Source organism: Cherax quadricarinatus, chromosome 31 (genome assembly GCF_038502225.1).
Source record: "Cherax quadricarinatus isolate ZL_2023a chromosome 31, ASM3850222v1, whole genome shotgun sequence".
NCBI lineage: Eukaryota > Metazoa > Arthropoda > Malacostraca > Decapoda > Parastacidae > Cherax > Cherax quadricarinatus.
The window spans coordinates 21,246,547-21,266,730 of NC_091322.1; the positions used below are offsets into that span (position 1 = coordinate 21,246,547).

At 42.8% G+C, this 20,184-nt stretch overlaps 1 protein-coding gene across 1 annotated transcript in view; it reads left to right on the forward strand.

Annotated features, from left to right (window-relative positions):
* LOC138853473 (uncharacterized) overlaps positions 1 to 20,184 on the forward strand; it is a gene marked incomplete at its 3' end in the record, with an annotated part of 47,238 nt that overhangs the window by 11,461 nt on the left and 15,593 nt on the right. Inside the window, 1 exon segment of the mRNA XM_070090245.1 lies at positions 11,172 to 11,308. Coding sequence (XP_069946346.1) covers positions 11,172 to 11,308 — 137 coding nt within the window.

Genomic DNA, 20,184 nt, shown 5'->3' on the forward strand with positions numbered 1-20,184 from the left:
GCCGTCTAAACTATATTGTGTCTGCGGTCTTCTTTACCCTTCCCCAATCTTCATGACTTTGCATTTGGCAGGGTTAAACTCAAGGAGCCAGTTGCTGGACCAGGCTTGTAGCCTGTCCAGGTCTCTTTGTAGTCCTGCCTGATCCTCATCCGATTTGATTCTTCTCATTAACTTCACATCGTCCGCAAACAAGGACACTTCTGAGTCTATCCCTTCCGTTATGTCATTCACATATACCAAGAACAGCACAGGTCCTAGGACTGACCCCTGTGGAACCCCGCTTGTCACAGGCGCCCACTCTGACACCTCGTCACGTACCATGACTCGTTGTTGCCTCCCTGTCAGGTATTCTCTGATCCATTGCAGTGCCTTTCCTGTTATGTGTGCCTGATCCTCTAGCTTTTGCAGTAACCTCTTGTGAGGAACTGTGTCGAAGGCCTTCTTGCAGCCCAAAAACTGCAGTCGATCCACCCCCTCTCTCTCTTGTCTTACTTCTGTCACCTTGTCATAAAACTCTAGTAGGTTTGTGACACAGGATTTTCCCTCCCTGAAACCATGCTGGTTGTCAATTATACACTTGTTTCTTTCCAGGTGCTCCACCACTCTCCTCCTGATGATCTTCTCCATGACCTTGCATACTATACACGTTAGTGATACAGGTCTGTAGTTTAGTGCCTCATGTCTGTCTCCCTTTTTAAAAATTGGGACTACATTTGCCATCTTCCATACCTCGGGGAGTTGCCCAGTTTCAAATGATGTGTTGAAGATCTTTGTTAACGGTACACACAATATCTCTGCTCCCTCTTTAAGGACCCACGGAGAGATGTTGTCTGGTCCCACCGCCTTTGAGGTGTCAAGTTCTCATAGCAGCTTCTTCACCTCCTCCTTGGTTATATGTACCTCATCCAGCACTTGCTGGTGCACCCCCCTGCTCTGATTTCCTGGAGTCCTACTGGTTTCCACTGTAAATACTTCTTTAAATCTTGTGTTGAGCTCCTGACATACCTCCCGGTCGTTTCTTGTGAATTCCCCATCACCCTTCCTCAGTCTGATTACCTGGTCCTTGACTGTTGTTTTCCTCCTGATGTGGCTGTACAACAGCTTCGGGTCAGTCTTGACTTTCGATGCTATGTCATTTTCGTATTGCCGCTGAGCCTCCCTTCTTATCTGTGCATATTCGTTTCTGGCTCTTCGGCTAATCTCTTTATTTTCCTGAGTTCTCTGTCTTCTGTACCTTTTCCATTCTCTAGTACACCTAGTTTTTGCCTCCCTACACCTTTGGGTGAACCAAGGACTCGTTCTGTTCTTCCCATTATTTCTGTTTCCCTTGGGAACAAACCTCTCCTCTGCCTCCTTGCATTTTGTTGCCACATAGTCCATCATTTCTTGTACTGGTTTTCCTGTCAGTTCCCTCTCCCACTGAATGTCTTGAAAGAAGTTCCTCAAGCCTGAGTAGTTCCCCCTTTTGTAGTTTGGTTTTTCCCACCCTATTCCTGCTGCTCTCTCCACTTGGAGCTCAACTATGTAGTCGAAGCACAGAACCACATGATCACTAGCTCCCAGGGGCCTTTCATACATGATATCCTCGATGTCAGAACTACTCAAGGTGAATACAAGGTCCAGTCTTGCTGGTTCATCCTCTCCTCTCTCTCTGGTAGTGTCTCTAACATGTTGATGCATGAGGTTTTCCAGTACCACATCCATCATCTTGGCTCTCCATGTTTCGGGACCCCCATGGGGCTCCAGGTTTTCCCAGTCAATCTCCTTGTGATTGAAATCACCCATAACTAGTAACTTTGCTCCCCCCATGTGTGCTCTCCTGGCCACCTCGGCTAGTGTGTCGACCATTGCTCTGTTGCTCTCATCGTATTCTTCTCTTGGCCTCCTGCAGTTCTGTGGTGGGTTGTACATTACTGCAATTATCACCTTATGTCCCTCAGACTGGATTGTTCCTACTAAGTAGTCCCTTTCGCCCGTGCCATCCATTCCTTCCATTTTCTCAAACCCCACTGGTTTTTAATGAGCAGTGCAACTCCTCCTCCCCCTCTCCTCCCTCTGTCTTTCCTGAGGATTTGATATCCGGATGGAAAGATTGAATCTGTTATTATTCTGGTGAGTTTTGTTTCTGTGAGTGCTATTATGTCTGGGGATATCTTGATTATTTCGTGCCACTCCTCATACTTATTTGTTATTCCATCTGCATTTGTATACCACACCTTCAACTTCTTTTCTAAGATTGTGGTCTGGGAGGTGTATTGGGGTTGGGGAAGTGGGAGACCTGATAAGGAACTATGGGTGGTTGCTGTGGGGGTGGAGTTTGTAATGCAGTGGGTGGGGGCATTGGATGTGGCATGGGTGTTTTGGTTTAGAGTGTTTGGTTGCACTGGGGTTGACCTGGTTGGGAGGCTTCTATAGGAAGTTGTGAGGGAGGCTGTATTTGATCTTCCTGTGTCTGGGATCTCCTGTCTGTCTTCTCCATCCCCTCTCTTTCCTCCTTTCGCCTTTGTACCATCTCTCTCTGTTTCTGCCTTTCTGCTTGTGTTCTGTCGTGGTCGAGATACACCTTCCTGTATGCCGGCATGTCCCTTAATCGTGCTTTCTCCTGCAGGATCCTGTTCCGAGTCGATTCTGCCTTGAAGGTCACTTTCACTGGCCGGGTTCTTTTTTTTACAAACCCCCCTATTCTCCGAAAATTTTCCAGCTGGGTCATGTCGTCTTCTCCTATTGCTTTCATGATGCTTTCAATTGCTTTTTTTTCCCCTTGTTTTCTTGCTTCATATGTTTCCCCTTCAACTTCCTGGAGCCCATACACAAAGACTGACCTCACCCTTTCATTCTCCCACTGCATATCCCTGTGTATCCCCTCATTCAATTTGATTTCCTCCATTGCAGCTTTCCTTTCTTCAGTTTCACTAGCTAATGTACTTGGGCTCAGTGGCCTGTCATTTTCCCTTCTCGGCTTTCCCTGGGCTCTGCTGTGGTCTGTTAGGGCCTCCACATATAGCTTAGCTCTTTCATTTACTACAGTCTCCACTGATTGAGCTTCTACATGCAGTTTTGCTCCTTCTTTCCCTACAGTCCCCTTATTTGTGGCTGAGGTAGCAGTCTCTGTTGTCAATCCCAAAATGTTCTTTAGTTCTTTAGGCTGTTTCAGATTTTTCAGTTCCTCTTCTAAACTCTGTATCCTGGCCTCTGCTGCTTTGACTTGCACCTCCCACTTCCTGCTTTCCATGTCTATCCTCTCTTCCATTCTCATGCTAAGTTCTTCTAGTTTCTTTTCCCATTCATGTTCCCTTTTTGTGAGCTCTGCTGCCCAATCTTCCTTTGCAGTTTCCTCCTCCTGTCCCTTGGTTTTTCTTGTTGCTCTCTGGCAACCCATTTTTGTTTTATCCTGATTGCCTCAGAGTGGGAAACCTATGTAATTCTGTATGTTAGGTTAGTATTGTGTATGTCAGAGTGTGGGGGGGAGGAGGTAGTGGAGGAACTGTGGCTATGTGGGAGAGTAGTAGGGAGGGAGAGTGGGAAAGAGGGAGAAGCAAGTGGGTGAGTGGGAGAGGGAGAGGGAGAATAAGGGAGAGGAGAGGAGGGGGAGGGTGAGAGGGAGGGGAGGGATCAGGTGAAGGAGTGAGATGTTGGTGGGGGAGGGGGGGAGTGTATGTGTGAGTCTGGCAATGTGTGTGTGTGTGTGTGTGTGTGTGTTTGTGTGTGTGTGTGTTGTGTGTGTGTTGCATGTGTGTGTGTTGCATGTGTGTGTGTGTGTGTTATGTGTGTGTGTTGTGTGAGTGTGTGTGTGTGTGTGTGTGTGTGTGTGTGTGTGTGTGTGTGTCGTGTGTGTGTGTGTTGTGTGTGTGTGTTGTGTGTGTGTGTGTTGTGTGTGTGCATGTGTGTGTGTGTGTTGTATGTGTGTGTGTGTGTTGTGTGTGTGTTGTGTGCGTGTGTTGTGTGTGTGTGTGTGTGTACTCACCTATTTGTGGTTGCAGGGGTCGAGTCCTAGCTCCTGGCCCCGCCTCTTCACCGGTTGCTACTAGGCCCTCTCTCTCCCTGCTCCATGAGCTTTATCAAACCTCGTCTTAAAACTGTGTATGGTTCCTGCCTCCACTACGTCATTTTCTAGGCTATTCCACTGCCTTACAACTCTATGACTGAAGAAATACTTCCTACTATCTCTCTGACTCATTTGTGTCTTCAACTTCCAATTGTGGCCTCTTGTCCCTGTGTCCCCTCTCTGGAACATCCTATCTCTGTCCACCTTGTCTATTCCCCGCAGTATCTTGTATGTCGTTATCATGTCTCCCCTGACCCTCCTGTCCTCCAGTGTCGTCAGGCCGATTTCCCTTAATCTTTCTTCATAGGACATTCCCCTTAGCTCTGGAACTAACCTTGTTGCAAACCTTTGTACTTTCTCTAGTTTCTTGACGTGCTTTATCAAGTGCGGGTTCCAAACAGGTGCTGCATACTCCAGTATGGGCCTGACATACACGGTGTACAGTGTCTTGAATGATTCCTTACTAAGGTATCGGAATGCTGTTCTCAGGTTTGCCAGGCGCCCATATGCTGCAGCAGTTATCTGATTGATGTGTGCTTCCGGAGACATGCTCGGTGTTATACTCACCCCAAGATCTTTCTCCTTGAGTGAGGTTTGCAGTCTTTGGCCACCTAGCCTATACTCTGTCTGTGGTCTTCTGTGCCCCTCCCCAATCTTCATGACTTTGCATTTGGCAGGATTAAATTCGAGAAGCCATTTGCTGGACCAGGTGTCCAGTCTGTCCAGGTCTCTTTGAAGTCCTGCCTGGTCCTCATCAGATTTAATTCTCCTCATTAACTTCACATCATCTGCAAACAGGGACACTTCTGAGTCTAACCCTTCCGTCATGTCGTTCACATATACCAAAAATAGCACTGGTCCTAGGACCGACCCCTGTGGGACCCCGCTCGTCACAGGTGCCCACTGTGATACATCATTACGTACCATGACTCGTTGTTGCCTCCCTGTCAGGTATTCTCTGATCCATTGCAGTGCCCTTCCTGTTATATGCGCCTGATGCTCTAGCTTCTGCACTAATCTCTTGTGAGGAACTGTGTCAAAGGCCTTCTTGCAGTCCAAGAAGATGCAATCAACCCACCCCTCTCTCTCTTGTCTTACTTCTGTTATTTTATCATAAAACTCCAGAAGGTTTGTGACACAGGATTTGCCTTCTGTGAATCCGTGCTGGTTGGCATTTATACTCCTGTTCCGTTCCAGGTGCTCCACCACTCTCCTCCTGATAATCTTCTCCATAATTTTGCATACTATACACGTCAATGACACAGGTCTATAGTTTAGTGCCTCTTTTCTGTCTCCTTTTTTAAAAATGGGAACTACATTTGCCGTCTTCCATACCTCAGGTAGTTGCCCAGTTTCCAGGGATGTGTTGAAGATTGTGGTAAGTGGCACGCACAACATATCTGCTCCCTCTCTAAGGACCCACGGGGAGATGTTGTCCCATTGCCTTTGAGGTATTGATGTCCCTAAGCAGTTTCTTCACCTCCTCCTCATCTGTATGTATGTCGTCCAACACTTGTTGGTGTATTCCTTGCTGGTGTCCCCGTCTGGTCTGTCCCCCCAGAGTCCTTCCTGTCTCTACTGTAAAAACTTCCTTAAATCTTCTGTTCAGCTCCTCACATACCTCTTGATCGTTTCTTGTGAGTTCTCCACCTTCTTTCCTCAGCCTTATCACCTGGTCCTTGACTGTTGTCTTCCTCCTAATGTGGCTATACAGCAGTTTCGGGTCAGATTTGCTTTCGATGCTATGTCGTTTTCATACTGTCGCTGGGCCTCCCTCCTTATCTGTGCATACTCGTTTCTGGCTCTTCTACTAATCTCCTTGTTTTCCTGGGTCCTATGCCTCCTGTACCTTTTCCATTCTCTGTTGCACTTAGTTTTTGCCTCCCTACACCTTCGGGTAAACCAAGGACTCGTTTTGGTCTTCCTATTATTTCTGTTTCCCTTGGGAACAAAACTTTCCTCTGCCTCCTTGCACTTTGTTGCCACATATTCCATCATCTCGTTTACTGATTTTCCTACCATTTCTCTGTCCCACTGAACCTCCTGCAGGAAGTTTCTCATACCTGTGTAGTCCCCCCTTTTATAGTTTGGCCTGTCCCCTTCAGTTCCTGTTACCTTCTCCACTTGTAACTCTACTATATAGTCAAAACTCAGAACCACATGATCGCTAGCTCCAAGGGGCCTCTCGTAAGTGATGTCCTCAATGTCTGAACTGCTCAGGGTGAACACAAGATCCAGTCTTGCTGGCTCATCCTCCCCTCTCTCTCTGGTTGTGTCCCTGACATGTTGATGCATGAGGTTTTCAAGTACCACATCCATCATCTTGGCTCTCCATGTTTCGGGACCCCCATGTGGCTCCAGGTTTTCCCAGTCGATCTCCCTGTGGTTGAAATCGCCCATTACCAGTAACTTTGCTCTGCTGGAGTGAGCTCTTCTTGCCACCTCAGCCAGTGTGTCCACCATCACCCTGTTGTTTTCTTCGTACTCCTCTCTTGGCCTCCTGCAGTTCTGTGGTGGGTTATACATCACTCCAATGACTACTTTATGTTCTCCAGACTGAATTGTACCTACAATGTAGTCTCTTTCTCCAATCATGTCCATGCCTTCCATTTCCTCAAATCCCCATTGGTGTTTTATGAGCAGTGCAACCCCTCCTCCCCCTCTACTCCTTCTATCTTTCCTCAGGATCTGATATCCTGTTGGGAAGATTGTGTCTGTTATTGTCTCAGCGAGTTTTGTTTCTGTGACTGCTATGATGTCTGGGTGTGTGTGTGTGTGTGTGTGTGTGTGTGTGTGTGTGTGTGTGTGTTGTGTGTGTGTGTGTGTGTGTGTGTGTGTGTGTGTGTGTGTGTGTGTGTGTGTGTGTGTGTGTGTGTGTGTGTGTGTGTGTGTGTGTGTGTGTCAGTGGTCCTTGACTGGCCGCAACTTCTTGTGACCTGATCCCCACTCTCCTGGGGCTTGACCCCACCTACTTACAATGTTGCCCTTAAAAGGTGTGTGTGTATGTGTGTATACATGTGTATTCATGTGTATTGGGGAGGTATGAGGGGTAGATACTGTTAATACATACCAGTATTTCTGGGTTGTAAAAAGTGGAAATTGCTACTAGGGTCTAAAGCTTCTATGAGTGTCTGCCCCTGTGTGTGTGTATTAGAGAGGGATGGTTAGGGGGGGTAGATGGTGTGGTTTAAAGATCTGTTATACCTCTCTGTTCCAACTGTCTTTCCTAGAAATGCTACTCTCTCCACTTATTGCCCTTTCTGGATTTAAGTATCAATTATTGCTGGTTATTATCCTATTCCTTGTTCACGTTGAGAGAGGACTTCCTAGCTTCCTAAGTATTCTTACTACTAATAACTACTGTAATAGCTTGCAGGAGTGAGTGACCAGTATCTAACAGCGATGCAAGGCCAGAACAAGCCTGCAACATGCAAACCACAAAATAGGTGAGTGATACTTGCGCTGGCAACGGTCGTGACAGTTGCCAGATGCTGATGACGAAGTCGTCGTACGTAGTCCTTAAATCCCTATTTTGGAGATCCTTCACCCGTGTTGATTATAGCCACATGTGCTCATACATCCCTCGTTCCTCACGCGATTTCACTTTTCACTTATGATAGTATACACTTCACATTATATGCACTTCACTTTATATGTATAATGGCACACAACTTGTCGTGACGTCACTGCTTAAGCAGGCCTACTGCTGCCACCTTCCCTTGTTATATATTTTATTTTTCCTTTCCCCTTTTGCTTATTAACTTTTTCACTCTCACTGTATGGTGCCCCACATTTCACTTGTTAGCCAAACGCTGATAATTCTTGAACAGCCGCTTCCACACTCACTTTGATCTTTGTATGTTTGAATCTGTGTGGCAACAGCGCCTATAGACCCACAACGGCTTGGCGCTTTGAAATATTGATAATTTCAGCTTCCTCTCGACTATTTTTAACTAATAACTTTAGTTATCACTCGTATTATTGTTCACTGACGATGTCACTACCACTGATTACTGCTAGCATTTACTGCACGCCTTGCAAAAAACACTAGGGTTCTCGGAGCCTTGTGCACCCACGTCTGCACCCGTACACGGACCCACAGCCTGGTTGAATGATCTCTAGGTAATAACCAGCAAAATCGTACCTGGGAAAAAATTTCAAGAAATACCGTAGTGTCTGGGAACAACTAGAGACCCTCCTTGACTCACACATTTGACCGCTGTACACGTGTTTGAGTCACACAGATGTCAGCAGTACACCTGCTTAAGTCACACAGATGTCAGCTGTACACCTGCATGAGTGACACAGATGACAGCTTTACACCTGCTTGAGTGACAAAAATGACAGCTGTATACCTGATTGAGTGACACAGATGACAGCTGTACACCTGCTTGAGTGACACAAATGACAGCTGCACACCTGCATGAATGACACAAATGACAGCTGCACATCTGCGTGAGTGACACAGATGACAGCTGCACACCTGCATGAGTGACAAAGATGACAGCTTCACACCTGCTTGAGTGACATAAATGACAGCTGTACACCTGCTTGAGTGACACAGATGACAGCTGTATACCTGCTTGACTCACACAGATGACAGCTTCACACCTGTTTGAATCACACAAATGACAGCTGCACACCTGCTTTAGTGACACATGTGACAGCGATACACCTCCTTGAGTAACACAGATGACAGCTGTACACCTGCTTGAGTGACACAGGTGACAGCTTACACCTGCTTGAGTCGCATAGATGACAGCTGTACACTTTGCTTGAATCTCACAAATGACAGCTGTACACCCTGCTTGAGTCACACAGATGACAGCTGTACACCATGCATGAGTCGCACAGATGACAGCTGTATACCTACTTGAGACACACAGATGACAGCTGTACACCTGCTTGAGTCACACAAATAACAGCTGTGCACCCTCCTTGCGTCACACATATGACAGCTGTACACCCTGCTTGAATCACACAGATGACAGCTGTACACCATGCATGAGTCACACAGATGACTGCTATACACCTGCTTGAGTCACAAAAATGACAGATGTAAATCCTCTTTGAATCACACAGATGACAGCTGTACACCCTACTTGAGACACACAGATGACAGCTGTAAACATGCTTGAGTCACATAGATGACAGCTGCACACTCTCCTTGAGTCACACAGATGACAGCTGTACACCTGCTTGAGTCACAAAAATGACAGCTGTAAATCCTCTTTGAATCACACAGATGACAGCTGTACACCCTACTTGAAACACACAGATGACAGTTATACACCTGCTTGAGTCACACAGATGACAGCTGTACACCTGCTTTATTGACACAGGTGACAGCTGTACACATGCCTGAGTCACACAAATGACAGCTGTACACCTGCTTGAGTCACACAGATGACAGCTGTACAACTGCTTGAGTCACACAGGTGACAGCTGTACACCTGTTTGAGCCACTCAGACGACAGCTGTACACCTGCTTTAGTCACCCAGGTGACAACTGTACACGTGCTTGAGTGACACAGGTGACAACTGTACACCTACTTAAATGATACAGGTGACAGCTGTACACATGCTTGAGTCACACAAATGACAGCTGTACACCTGCTTGAGTCACACAGATGACAGCTGTTCACCTGCTTTAGTCACACAGATGACAGCTGTTCACCTGCTTTAGTCACACAGATGACAGCTGTACACCTGCTTTAGTCACACAGATGACAGCTGTACACCTGCTTGAGTCACACAGATAACAGCTGTACACCTGCTTGAGAGACACAGATACAGCTGTACACCTGTTTGAGTGACACAGGTGACAGTTGTACACCTGCTTGAGACACACAAATGACAGCTGTACACCTGCTTGAGTGACACAGATGACAGCTGTACACCTGCTTGAGTGACACAGATGACAGCTGTACACCTGCTTGAGTGACACAGATGACAGCTGTACACCTGCTTGAGTGACACAGATGACAGCTGTACACCTGCTTGAGTGACACAGATGACAGCTGTACACCTGCTTGAATCACAGGGATATTACAATATGTTCGCAAAAGAGCTGTGAAGAGGTGAACAATGTTCTGTTTCAACAGGAAATTTCCATAGAGAGTTTTGAAAGTAAGTGTTAGTTTAATATGTTTATTATGCACCCCATACCCATCCTGTGGGCGGTAGTCAAAAGATTACAGAGGTATATAATTGGTCCAGGGACTGGACTCCAAAGTTTTGATAGCTGAGCAAGTTACAGAAAGTAGCTGAGCAAGTTACAGAAAGTAAGTGGAAATAAGAAAACTCATGTCTCTTAATGAAGAAATAAGTGGCGATCTAGAGACCTGAGATCATCTCCTTAAACCTCAAAGAAATAATTTTAAACTGGCATCTGAGTAACAAGAACAAGAGAAAAAAAATAATATTGAACAACCAGAGGAGCATCAGTATGTTGGAAGCTCATGACGAGGATAATGTAGGGAGAAAAAAAAACCATACCCCCGGCCGGGATTGAACCCGCGGTCATAGAGTCTCAAAACTCCAGCCCGTCGCGGGTTCAATCCCGGCCGGGGGTATGGTTTGTTTGCAATCGTGTCATTACGATTTCTTAAGTCATAATGTAGGGGGAAGAAGTAACGGGGATAAATTCCATTTAGTAATTTTAACATCTCCCTGCGAACTAACTGTGATACTCAGATGAAATGCTCTGTGGACTCTGAAACTGGGGTTCAACCCTCACAAACATAACTAGTCAAGTACAAAAATAATTGTGAATATCAAAATTGTATAAAATACCGACAGGTTGGTAGGTAAGACACATGGGCAACAGTTAGGCAACTTTATTCCAAAACGTTTCGCCTACGCAGTAGGCTTCTTAAATCTATGACTTCAAGGGTGATGGACAGATTATATCGTCTTCACATCTCTACTGCTCCTGCCTACTTTCTGTGCTCGACTGAAGAAGCCTACTGTGTAGGCTAAACGTTTCGGAAAAAAAGTTGCCTAACTGTTGCCTATGTGTCTTACCTGCCTACAAAAATAACTGCTCTGCCCCCCCCTTAAAAATATCTTCAAAAAAACACCCTCGATAGAATTGTAAATTAGAATTTTTTTCTTTTTTTTCCAGCAGCAGTTGACGCGTCGAGGTGCAGTTCTAATACGATAGAGTGTAACACTGGTGGTGTGTGTATCAGCATCAGTCATGTGTGCGCCTCCGGCAAGCAGTGCAATGACGGCTCTGACGAGGACCCCTCCATCTGTAAGGTACAGTGACCTCTCCACCTCAGAGCAACGAAGTTTTAGAGCAATCTGCTCTGAAAACACGTTGTTCTGTGTTTTTTAATTGATTACATACATTTAACAAGCTTGCCTCTTGGCATTCCTTGATCATATTTTAAGTTTACGTTCGTTTTATGCCTTTCTGCCTTCATCATGGCTTTTATAATTACAGAGGTGCCTATAGGGACCTCGGAGAACTTGCTAGGGAGTCTTTTAACATTAATAATTCAATGGATTTTATATGTTATGCTGGCTATATTATTAGGTATAATAGTTATTATTTGTGATGAATGTTTATGTTCATTGCTTTGATTGTTTAATGATTTTTATTGCTTCGTGAATATTTATTAATGCCTGCGAGAACTGAGTGACCTCCGAGGTCAACATGATCACTACACAGACGAGCCGTTCATAACAGAGAGAAGCTTATGACGACGTTTCGCTCCGACTTGCACCATTTACAAGTCACACTAACAAGGTTGTGAGGGAGCATATATATATATATATATATATATATATATATATATATATATATATATATATATATATATATATATATATATATATATATATATATATATATATATATATATATATATATATATATATAAATATAAATAGTGTCTTGCTAGGAGCACCTCTGGGAAGCAATGCCATTGACACAATTCTCAGGAAGAAATTGGAAGAGTTAAGGAGAATGGAACAACGAATAGGCAATCTGGACACCCACGATGCCTTGTACCTTCTCACAAAGTGCTTGAGTCTGCCCAGGTTGACATATTTCCTAAGATGTGCACCTTCATATAATAACCCTATACTGCACGAATATGACAGTATTCTGAGGCAGATTTTTACGAAAGTACTTAACCTTACTCTAGAAGACGGGCAGTGGAACCAAGCTACACTTCCAGTCAGATTAGGAGGCATTGGTGTCCGCAAGTCATCACAGATTGCGTTACCTGCTTTTCTGTCCTCGTGTATTGCATCCAGAGAGCTTGTAGCAGCGATTCTCCCTGAACATCTTAGGGACACGATAGGAGTCCAGGACCAAAAATTCATTGAGGGAGCAATGATCTGGGATAATCTAACGGGCTCTGGAGCCAGACCTGCTCCCCCCAACAACTACAAACAATCGCACTGGGATGGTCCAATAGTGGAAAATATTGCCTCAACAATGCTTCAGAGTGTGTCAGGGAAGGATAGAGCCCGCCTGCTGGCAGTGAGAGCCCCTCATGCTGGGGACTTTCTGTTGGCTGTTCCCAACTCCAGCCTTGGCACACGTCTCGACCCACAGACCATCCGCATCGGTGTTGCCCTTCGACTTGCCGCCCCTATTCTCGCCGAACACAGGTGTATTTGTGGCAGTGAAGCAGCAGACCGATTCGGGTACCATGGTCTTGTGTGCCGTAAATCCGAGGGAAAGATTGCAAGACATGAGGAGGTTAATAACATTATCAAGAGAAGCCTCACAACAGCTGGATGCCCAGCAGTAAGGGAGCCACCCCAACTATGCAGATCTGATGGCAGCCAGAAGCGTCCAGATGGTATCACCCTTCAAGCCTGGACAGATGGGAAGCAGGTGGTGTGGGACTATACATGTGCATCTACCTTGGCTGATACCTATCTCCAATACACCAGGGAGGAAGGAGGGGCAGCTGCCAGCTTCAGGGAGTCCCAAAAGTCTAGAAAATATGGAGAACTTGCCCATCATTATATGTTTGTTCCCATAGGCTCAGAGACCCTTGGCTCATGGGGAAAGAGTGCATCTAAATTCCTTAAGGAGCTGGGAAAAAGACTCATCAGGGTAACTAGGGATCCCAGGGCAGCTAGTTTTCTGTTCCAGCGGCTCAGTGCGGCTGTTCAAAGGGGTAATGCCTGCTGTATTTTGGGCACACGCCCCAGCTCTGAGGAGCTGGATGAGATTTTCGCCTTATAATCGGTGATACACACGTAACAACATGTACCGTATATGCCACCTTTATATCAATAATGTATCTCTTAAATCTTCTGTATCATATTATGTAATAAAATATTCCTATTAGTAAAAAAAAATAAATATGAAAAGATGGGGTGGTATGGAAGTGGAATATTCAAACGGCTTCAGGAAGAAATCCAAATATTTTTCCTTGAAGCCTTTTTATCCACTTCTCCGAGGCTATGGGTCCCACAATTTACACCAGAGGTGGACCCCATCCTATATATATATATATATATATATATATATATATATATATATATATATATATATATATATATATATATATATATATATGTTTATACCGCCGGGGAGCTGGAGGAAGTATTCGAGATGTAGCTCTGAGCTACCTATGTTGTTTCACTTTCTATTGTATCTTTGTGAATGTTTTGTCAATGTATATATATATATATATATATATATATATATATATATATATATATATATATATATATATATATATATATATATATATATATATATATATATATATATATATATATATATATATATATATATATATATATATATATATATATATATATATATATATAAGAGAAATATTCAAACGGCTTCAGGAAGAAATCCAAATATTTTTCCTTGAAGCCTTTTTATCCACTTCTCCGAGGCTATGGGTCCCACAATTTACACCAGAGGTGGACCCCATTATATATATATATATATATATATATATATATATATATATATATATATATATATATATATATATATATCTATGTATATATATATATATATATATATATATATATATATATATATATATACTGATTGCTGATGTTATGAATGAAAAGAAGTTGGATGTCCTGGCCCTAAGCGAAACAAAGCTGAAGGGGGTAGGAGAGTTTCAGTGGGGGGAAATAAATGGGATTAAATCTGGAGTATCTGAGAGAGTTAGAGCAAAGGAAGGGGTAGCAGTAATGTTAAATGATCAGTTATGGAAGGAGAAAAGAGAATATGAATGTGTAAATTCAAGAATTATGTGGATTAAAGTAAAGGTTGGATGCGAGAAGTGGGTCATAATAAGCGTGTATGCACCTGGAGAAGAGAGGAATGCAGAGGAGAGAGAGAGATTTTGGGAGATGTTAAGTGAATGTATAGGAGCCTTTGAACCAAGTGAGAGAGTAATTGTGGTAGGGGACTTGAATGCTAAAGTAGGAGAAACTTTTAGAGAGGGTGTGGTAGGTAAGTTTAGGGTGCCAGGTGTAAATGATAATGGGAGCCCTTTGATTGAACTTTGTATAGAAAGGGGTTTAGTTATAGGTAATACATATTTTAAGAAAAAGAGGATAAATAAGTATACACGATATGATGTAGGGCAAAATGACAGTAGTTTGTTGGATTATGTATTGGTAGATAAAAGACTGTTGAGTAGACTTCAGGATGTACATGTTTATAGAGGGGCCACAGATATATCAGATCACTTTCTAGTTGTAGCTACACTGAGAGTAAAAGGTAGATGGGATACAAGGAGAATAGAAGCATCAGGGAAGAGAGAGGTGAAGGTTTATAAACTAAAAGAGGAGGCAGTTAGGGTAAGATATAAACAGCTATTGGAGGATAGATGGGCTAATGAGAGCATAGGCAATGGGGTCGAAGAGGTATGGGGTAGGTTTAAAAATGTAGTGTTAGAGTGTTCAGCAGAAGTTTGTGGTTACAGGAAAGTGGGTGCAGGAGGGAAGAGGAGCGATTGGTGGAATGATGATGTAAAGAGAGTAGTAAGGGAGAAAAAGTTAGCATATGAGAAGTTTTTACAAAGTAGAAGTGATGCAAGGAGGGAAGAGTATATGGAGAAAAAGAGAGAAGTTAAGAGAGTGGTGAAGCAATGTAAAAAGAGAGCAAATGAGAGAGTGGGTGAGATGTTATCAACAAATTTTGTTGAAAATAAGAAAAAGTTTTGGAGTGAGATTAACAAGTTAAGAAAGCCTAGAGAACAAATGGATTTGTCAGTTAAAAATAGGAGAGGAGAGTTATTAAATGGAGAGTTAGAGGTATTGGGAAGATGGAGGGAATATTTTGAGGAATTGTTAAATGTTGATGAAGATAGGGAAGCTGTGATTTCGTGTATAGGGCAAGGAGAAATAACATCTTGTAGGAGTGAGGAAGAGCCAGTTGTGAGTGTGGGGGAAGTTCGTGAGGCAGTAGGTAAAATGAAAGGGGGTAAGGCAGCCGGGATTGATGGGATAAAGATAGAAATGTTAAAAGCAGGTGGGGATATAGTTTTGGAGTGGTTGGTGCAATTATTTAATAAATGTATGGAAGAGGGTAAGGTACCTAGGGATTGGCAGAGAGCATGCATAGTTCCTTTGTATAAAGGCAAAGGGGATAAAAGAGAGTGCAAAAATTATAGGGGGATAAGTCTGTTGAGTGTACCTGGTAAAGTGTATGGTAGAGTTATAATTGAAAGAATTAAGAGTAAGACGGAGAATAGGATAGCAGATGAACAAGGAGGCTTTAGGAAAGGTAGGGGGTGTGTGGACCAGGTGTTTACAGTGAAACATATAAGTGAACAGTATTTAGATAAGGCTAAAGAGGTCTTTGTGGCATTTATGGATTTGGAAAAGGCGTATGACAGGGTGGATAGGGGGGCAATGTGGCAGATGTTGCAAGTGTATGGTGTAGGAGGTAGGTTACTGAAAGCAGTGAAGAGTTTTTACGAGGATAGTGAGGCTCAAGTTAGAGTATGTAGGAAAGAGGGAAATTTTTTCCCAGTAAAAGTAGGCCTTAGACAAGGATGTGTGATGTCACCGTGGTTGTTTAATATATTTATAGATGGGGTTGTAAGAGAAGTAAATGCGAGGGTCTTGGCAAGAGGCGTGGAGTTAAAAGATAAAGAATCACACACAAAGTGGGAGTTGTCACAGCTGCTCTTTGCTGATGACACTGTGCTCTTGGGAGATTCTGAAGAGAAGTTGCAGAGATTGGTGGATGAATTTGGTAGGGTGTGCAAAAGAAGAAAATTAAAGGTGAATACAGGAAAGAGTAAGGTTATGAGGATAACAAAAAGATTAGGTGATGAAAGATTGAATATCAGATTGGAGGGAGAGAGTATGGAGGAGGTGAACGTATTCAGATATTTGGGAGTGGACGTGTCAGCGGATGGGTCTATGAAAGATGAGGTGAATCATAGAATTGATGAGGGAAAAAGAGTGAGTGGTGCACTTAGGAGTCTGTGGAGACAAAGAACTTTGTCCTTGGAGGCAAAGAGGGGAATGTATGAGAGTATAGTTTTACCAACGCTCTTATATGGGTGTGAAGCGTGGGTGATGAATGTTGCAGCGAGGAGAAGGCTGGAGGCAGTGGAGATGTCATGTCTGAGGGCAATGTGTGGTGTGAATATAATGCAGAGAATTCGTAGTTTGGAAGTTAGGAGGAGGTGCGGGATTACCAAAACTGTTGTCCAGAGGGCTGAGGAAGGGTTGTTGAGGTGGTTCGGACATGTAGAGAGAATGGAGCGAAACAGAATGACTTCAAGAGTGTATCAGTCTGTAGTGGAAGGAAGGCGGGGTAGGGGTCGGCCTAGGAAGGGTTGGAGGGAGGGGGTAAAGGAGGTTTTGTGTGCGAGGGGCTTGGACTTCCAGCAGGCATGCGTGAGCGTGTTTGATAGGAGTGAATGGAGACAAATGGTTTTTAATACTTGACGTGCTGTTGGAGTGTGAGCAAAGTAACATTTATGAAGGGATTCAGGGAAACCGGCAGGCCGGACTTGAGTCCTGGAGATGGGAAGTACAGTGCCTGCACTCTGAAGGAGGGGTGTTAATGTTGCAGTTTAAAAACTGTAGTGTAAAGCACCCTTCTGGCAAGACAGTGATGGAGTGAATGATGGTGAAAGTTTTTCTTTTTCGGGCCACCCTGCCTTGGTGGGAATCGGCCAGTGTGATAAAAAAAAAAAAAAAAAAATATATATATATGCATATATATATATATATATATATATATATATATATATATATATATATATATATATATATATATATATATATATATATATATATATATATATATACCGAGGCAGGGTGACCCAAAAAGAAAGAAAATCGCCTAAAAGAAAATACTTTCATCATTCAACACTTTCACATCACTCACACATAATCACTGTTTTTGAAGAGGTGCTACGAACACAACAGTTTAGAAGCATATACGTATAAAGATACACAACATATCCCTCCAAACTGCTAATATCCCAAATCCCTCCTTTAGAGTGCAGGCATTGTATTTCCCATTTCCAGGACTCAAGTCCGGCTATATAAAAATAACCGGTTTCCCTGATTCCCTTCACTAAATATTACCCTGCTCACACTCCAACAGATCGTAAGGTCCCAAATACCATTTGTCTCCATTCACTCCTATCGAACACGCTCATACACGCCTGCTGGAAGTCCAAGCCCCTCGCCCACAAAACCTGCCTTACCCCTTCCTTCCAAACTTTTCGAGGACGATCACTACCCCGCCTTCCTTCCCCTACAGATTTATAAGCTCTCCATGTCATTCTATTTTGATCCATTCTCTCTAAATGACCAAACCACCTCAACAACCCCTCTTCAGCCCTCTGACTAATGCTTTTATTAACTCCACACCTTCTCCTAATTTCCACACTCCGAATTTTCTGCATAATATTTACACCACACATTGCCCTTAGACAGGACATCTCCACTGCCTCCAACCGCCTCCTCGCTGCTGCATTCACAACCCAAGCTTCACACCCATATAAGAGTGTTGGTACTACTATAGTTTCAAACATTCCCTTCTTTGTCTCCATAGATAACGTATTTTGTCTCCACATATACCTCAACACACCACTCACCTTTTTTCCCTCATCAATTCTATGATTAACCTCATCCTTCATAAATCCATCCGCCGACACTTCAACTCCCAAGTATCTGAAAACATTCACTTCTTCCATACTCCTCCTCCCCAATTTGATATCCAATTTTTCTTTATCTAAATCATTTGATTCCCTCATCACCTTACTCTTTTCTATGTTCACTTTCAACTTTCTACCTTTACACACATTCCCTAACCTTTGCATTTTTCTTTAGAATCTCCCATAAGCACAGTATCATCAGAAAAAGAAACTGTGTCAATTCCCATTTTGTATTTGATCCCCCATAATTTAATCCCACTCCTCTCCCGAACATCCTAACATTTACTTCTTTTACAACCCCATCTATAAATATATTAAACAACCATGGTGACATTACACAATCCTGTCTAAGACCTACTTTTACTGGGAACTAGTCTCCCTCTCTTCTGCACACCCTAACCTGAGCCTCACTATCCTCATAAAAACTCTTACAGCATTTAGTAACTTACCACCTATTCCATATACTTGCAACATCTGCCACATTGCTCCCCTATCCACTCTATCATATGCCTTTTCTAAATCCATAAATGCAATAAAAACTTCCCTATCTTTATCTAAATACTGTTCACATATATGCTCTACACATCCCTTACCCACTCTGAAACCTCCTTGCTCATCCACAATCCTACATTCTGTCTTACCTCTAATTCTTTCAATAATAACCCTACTGTACACTTTTCCTGGTATACTCAGTAAACTTATTCCTCTATAATTTTTACAATCTCTTTTGTCCCCCTTCCCTTTATATAAAGGGACTATACATGCTTTCCGCCAATCCCTAGGTACCTTCCCCTCTTTCATACATTTGTTAAACAAAAGTACCAACCACTCCAACACTATATCCCCCCCCCCTGCTTTTAACACTTCTGACATGATCCCATCAGTTACAGCTGCTTTACCCCTTTCATTCTACGTAATGCCTCACGTACCTCCCCCAAACTTACAGTCTGTTCTTCTTCACTCCTAAAAGATGGTATACCTCCCTGGCCAGTGCATGAAATTACCGCCTCCCTTTCTTCCTCAACATTTAAAAGTTCCTAAATATATTAATAATATATATATATATATATATATATATATATATATATATATATATATATATATATATATATATATATATATATATATATATATATATATATATATATATATATATATATATATAAGCAATAAGATCACAGTAAACAGGTGATTTCAGAATATGCAAAACAACCACTGTGAAAGAATAGAGAAATTCCAAGCGCTTTCGTGGCTACTCACATTATCATGGAACAATGAAAGTAATGCATCAAAGGAAGGCATATAAAGGGTCTAGATCACACCTCACTATCACATCCCACAACAAAGCATCACCTGACGTGCTACTCATAAGAAAGGGAGCACTGCAGCAGGAGCGCTGGCCCAACTAGACAGGTTCTTCACACAACCTACCAACAAACTATTCTACCCAAGAATTAAGCATTTTAAAATTCATTATTTGTCCAATGTATTAATAAATTCTTCCCAAATTCTATTAATTATAAATGGATCTTATTTATATAAACCAAAGGAAATATTCATGTTATTGCCAAAACTGCTTTTTATGAAACAAGATTCAATTATATTCTTGTCGAACATTCACTTGCTTAATACAACTGTTCAATAATACATTGGACAAATAATAAATTTTAAAATGCTTAATTCTTGGGTAGAAGAGTTTGTTGGTAGGTTGTGTGAAGGACCTGTCTAGTTGGGCCAGCGAGCTTGCCGCAGTGCTCCCTTTCTTATGAGTAGCACGTCAGGTGTTGCTTTGTCGTGGGATGTGATAGTGAGGTGTGGGTTAGACCCTTTATATGCCTTCCTTTGATGCATTACTTTCATTGTTCCTTGATAATGTGAGTAGTCACGAAAACACTTGGAATTTTTCTATTCTTTCACAGTGGGATAAAGATAGAAATGTTAAAAGCAGGTGGGGATATAGTTTTGGAGTGGTTGGTGCAATTATTTAATAAATGTATGGAAGAG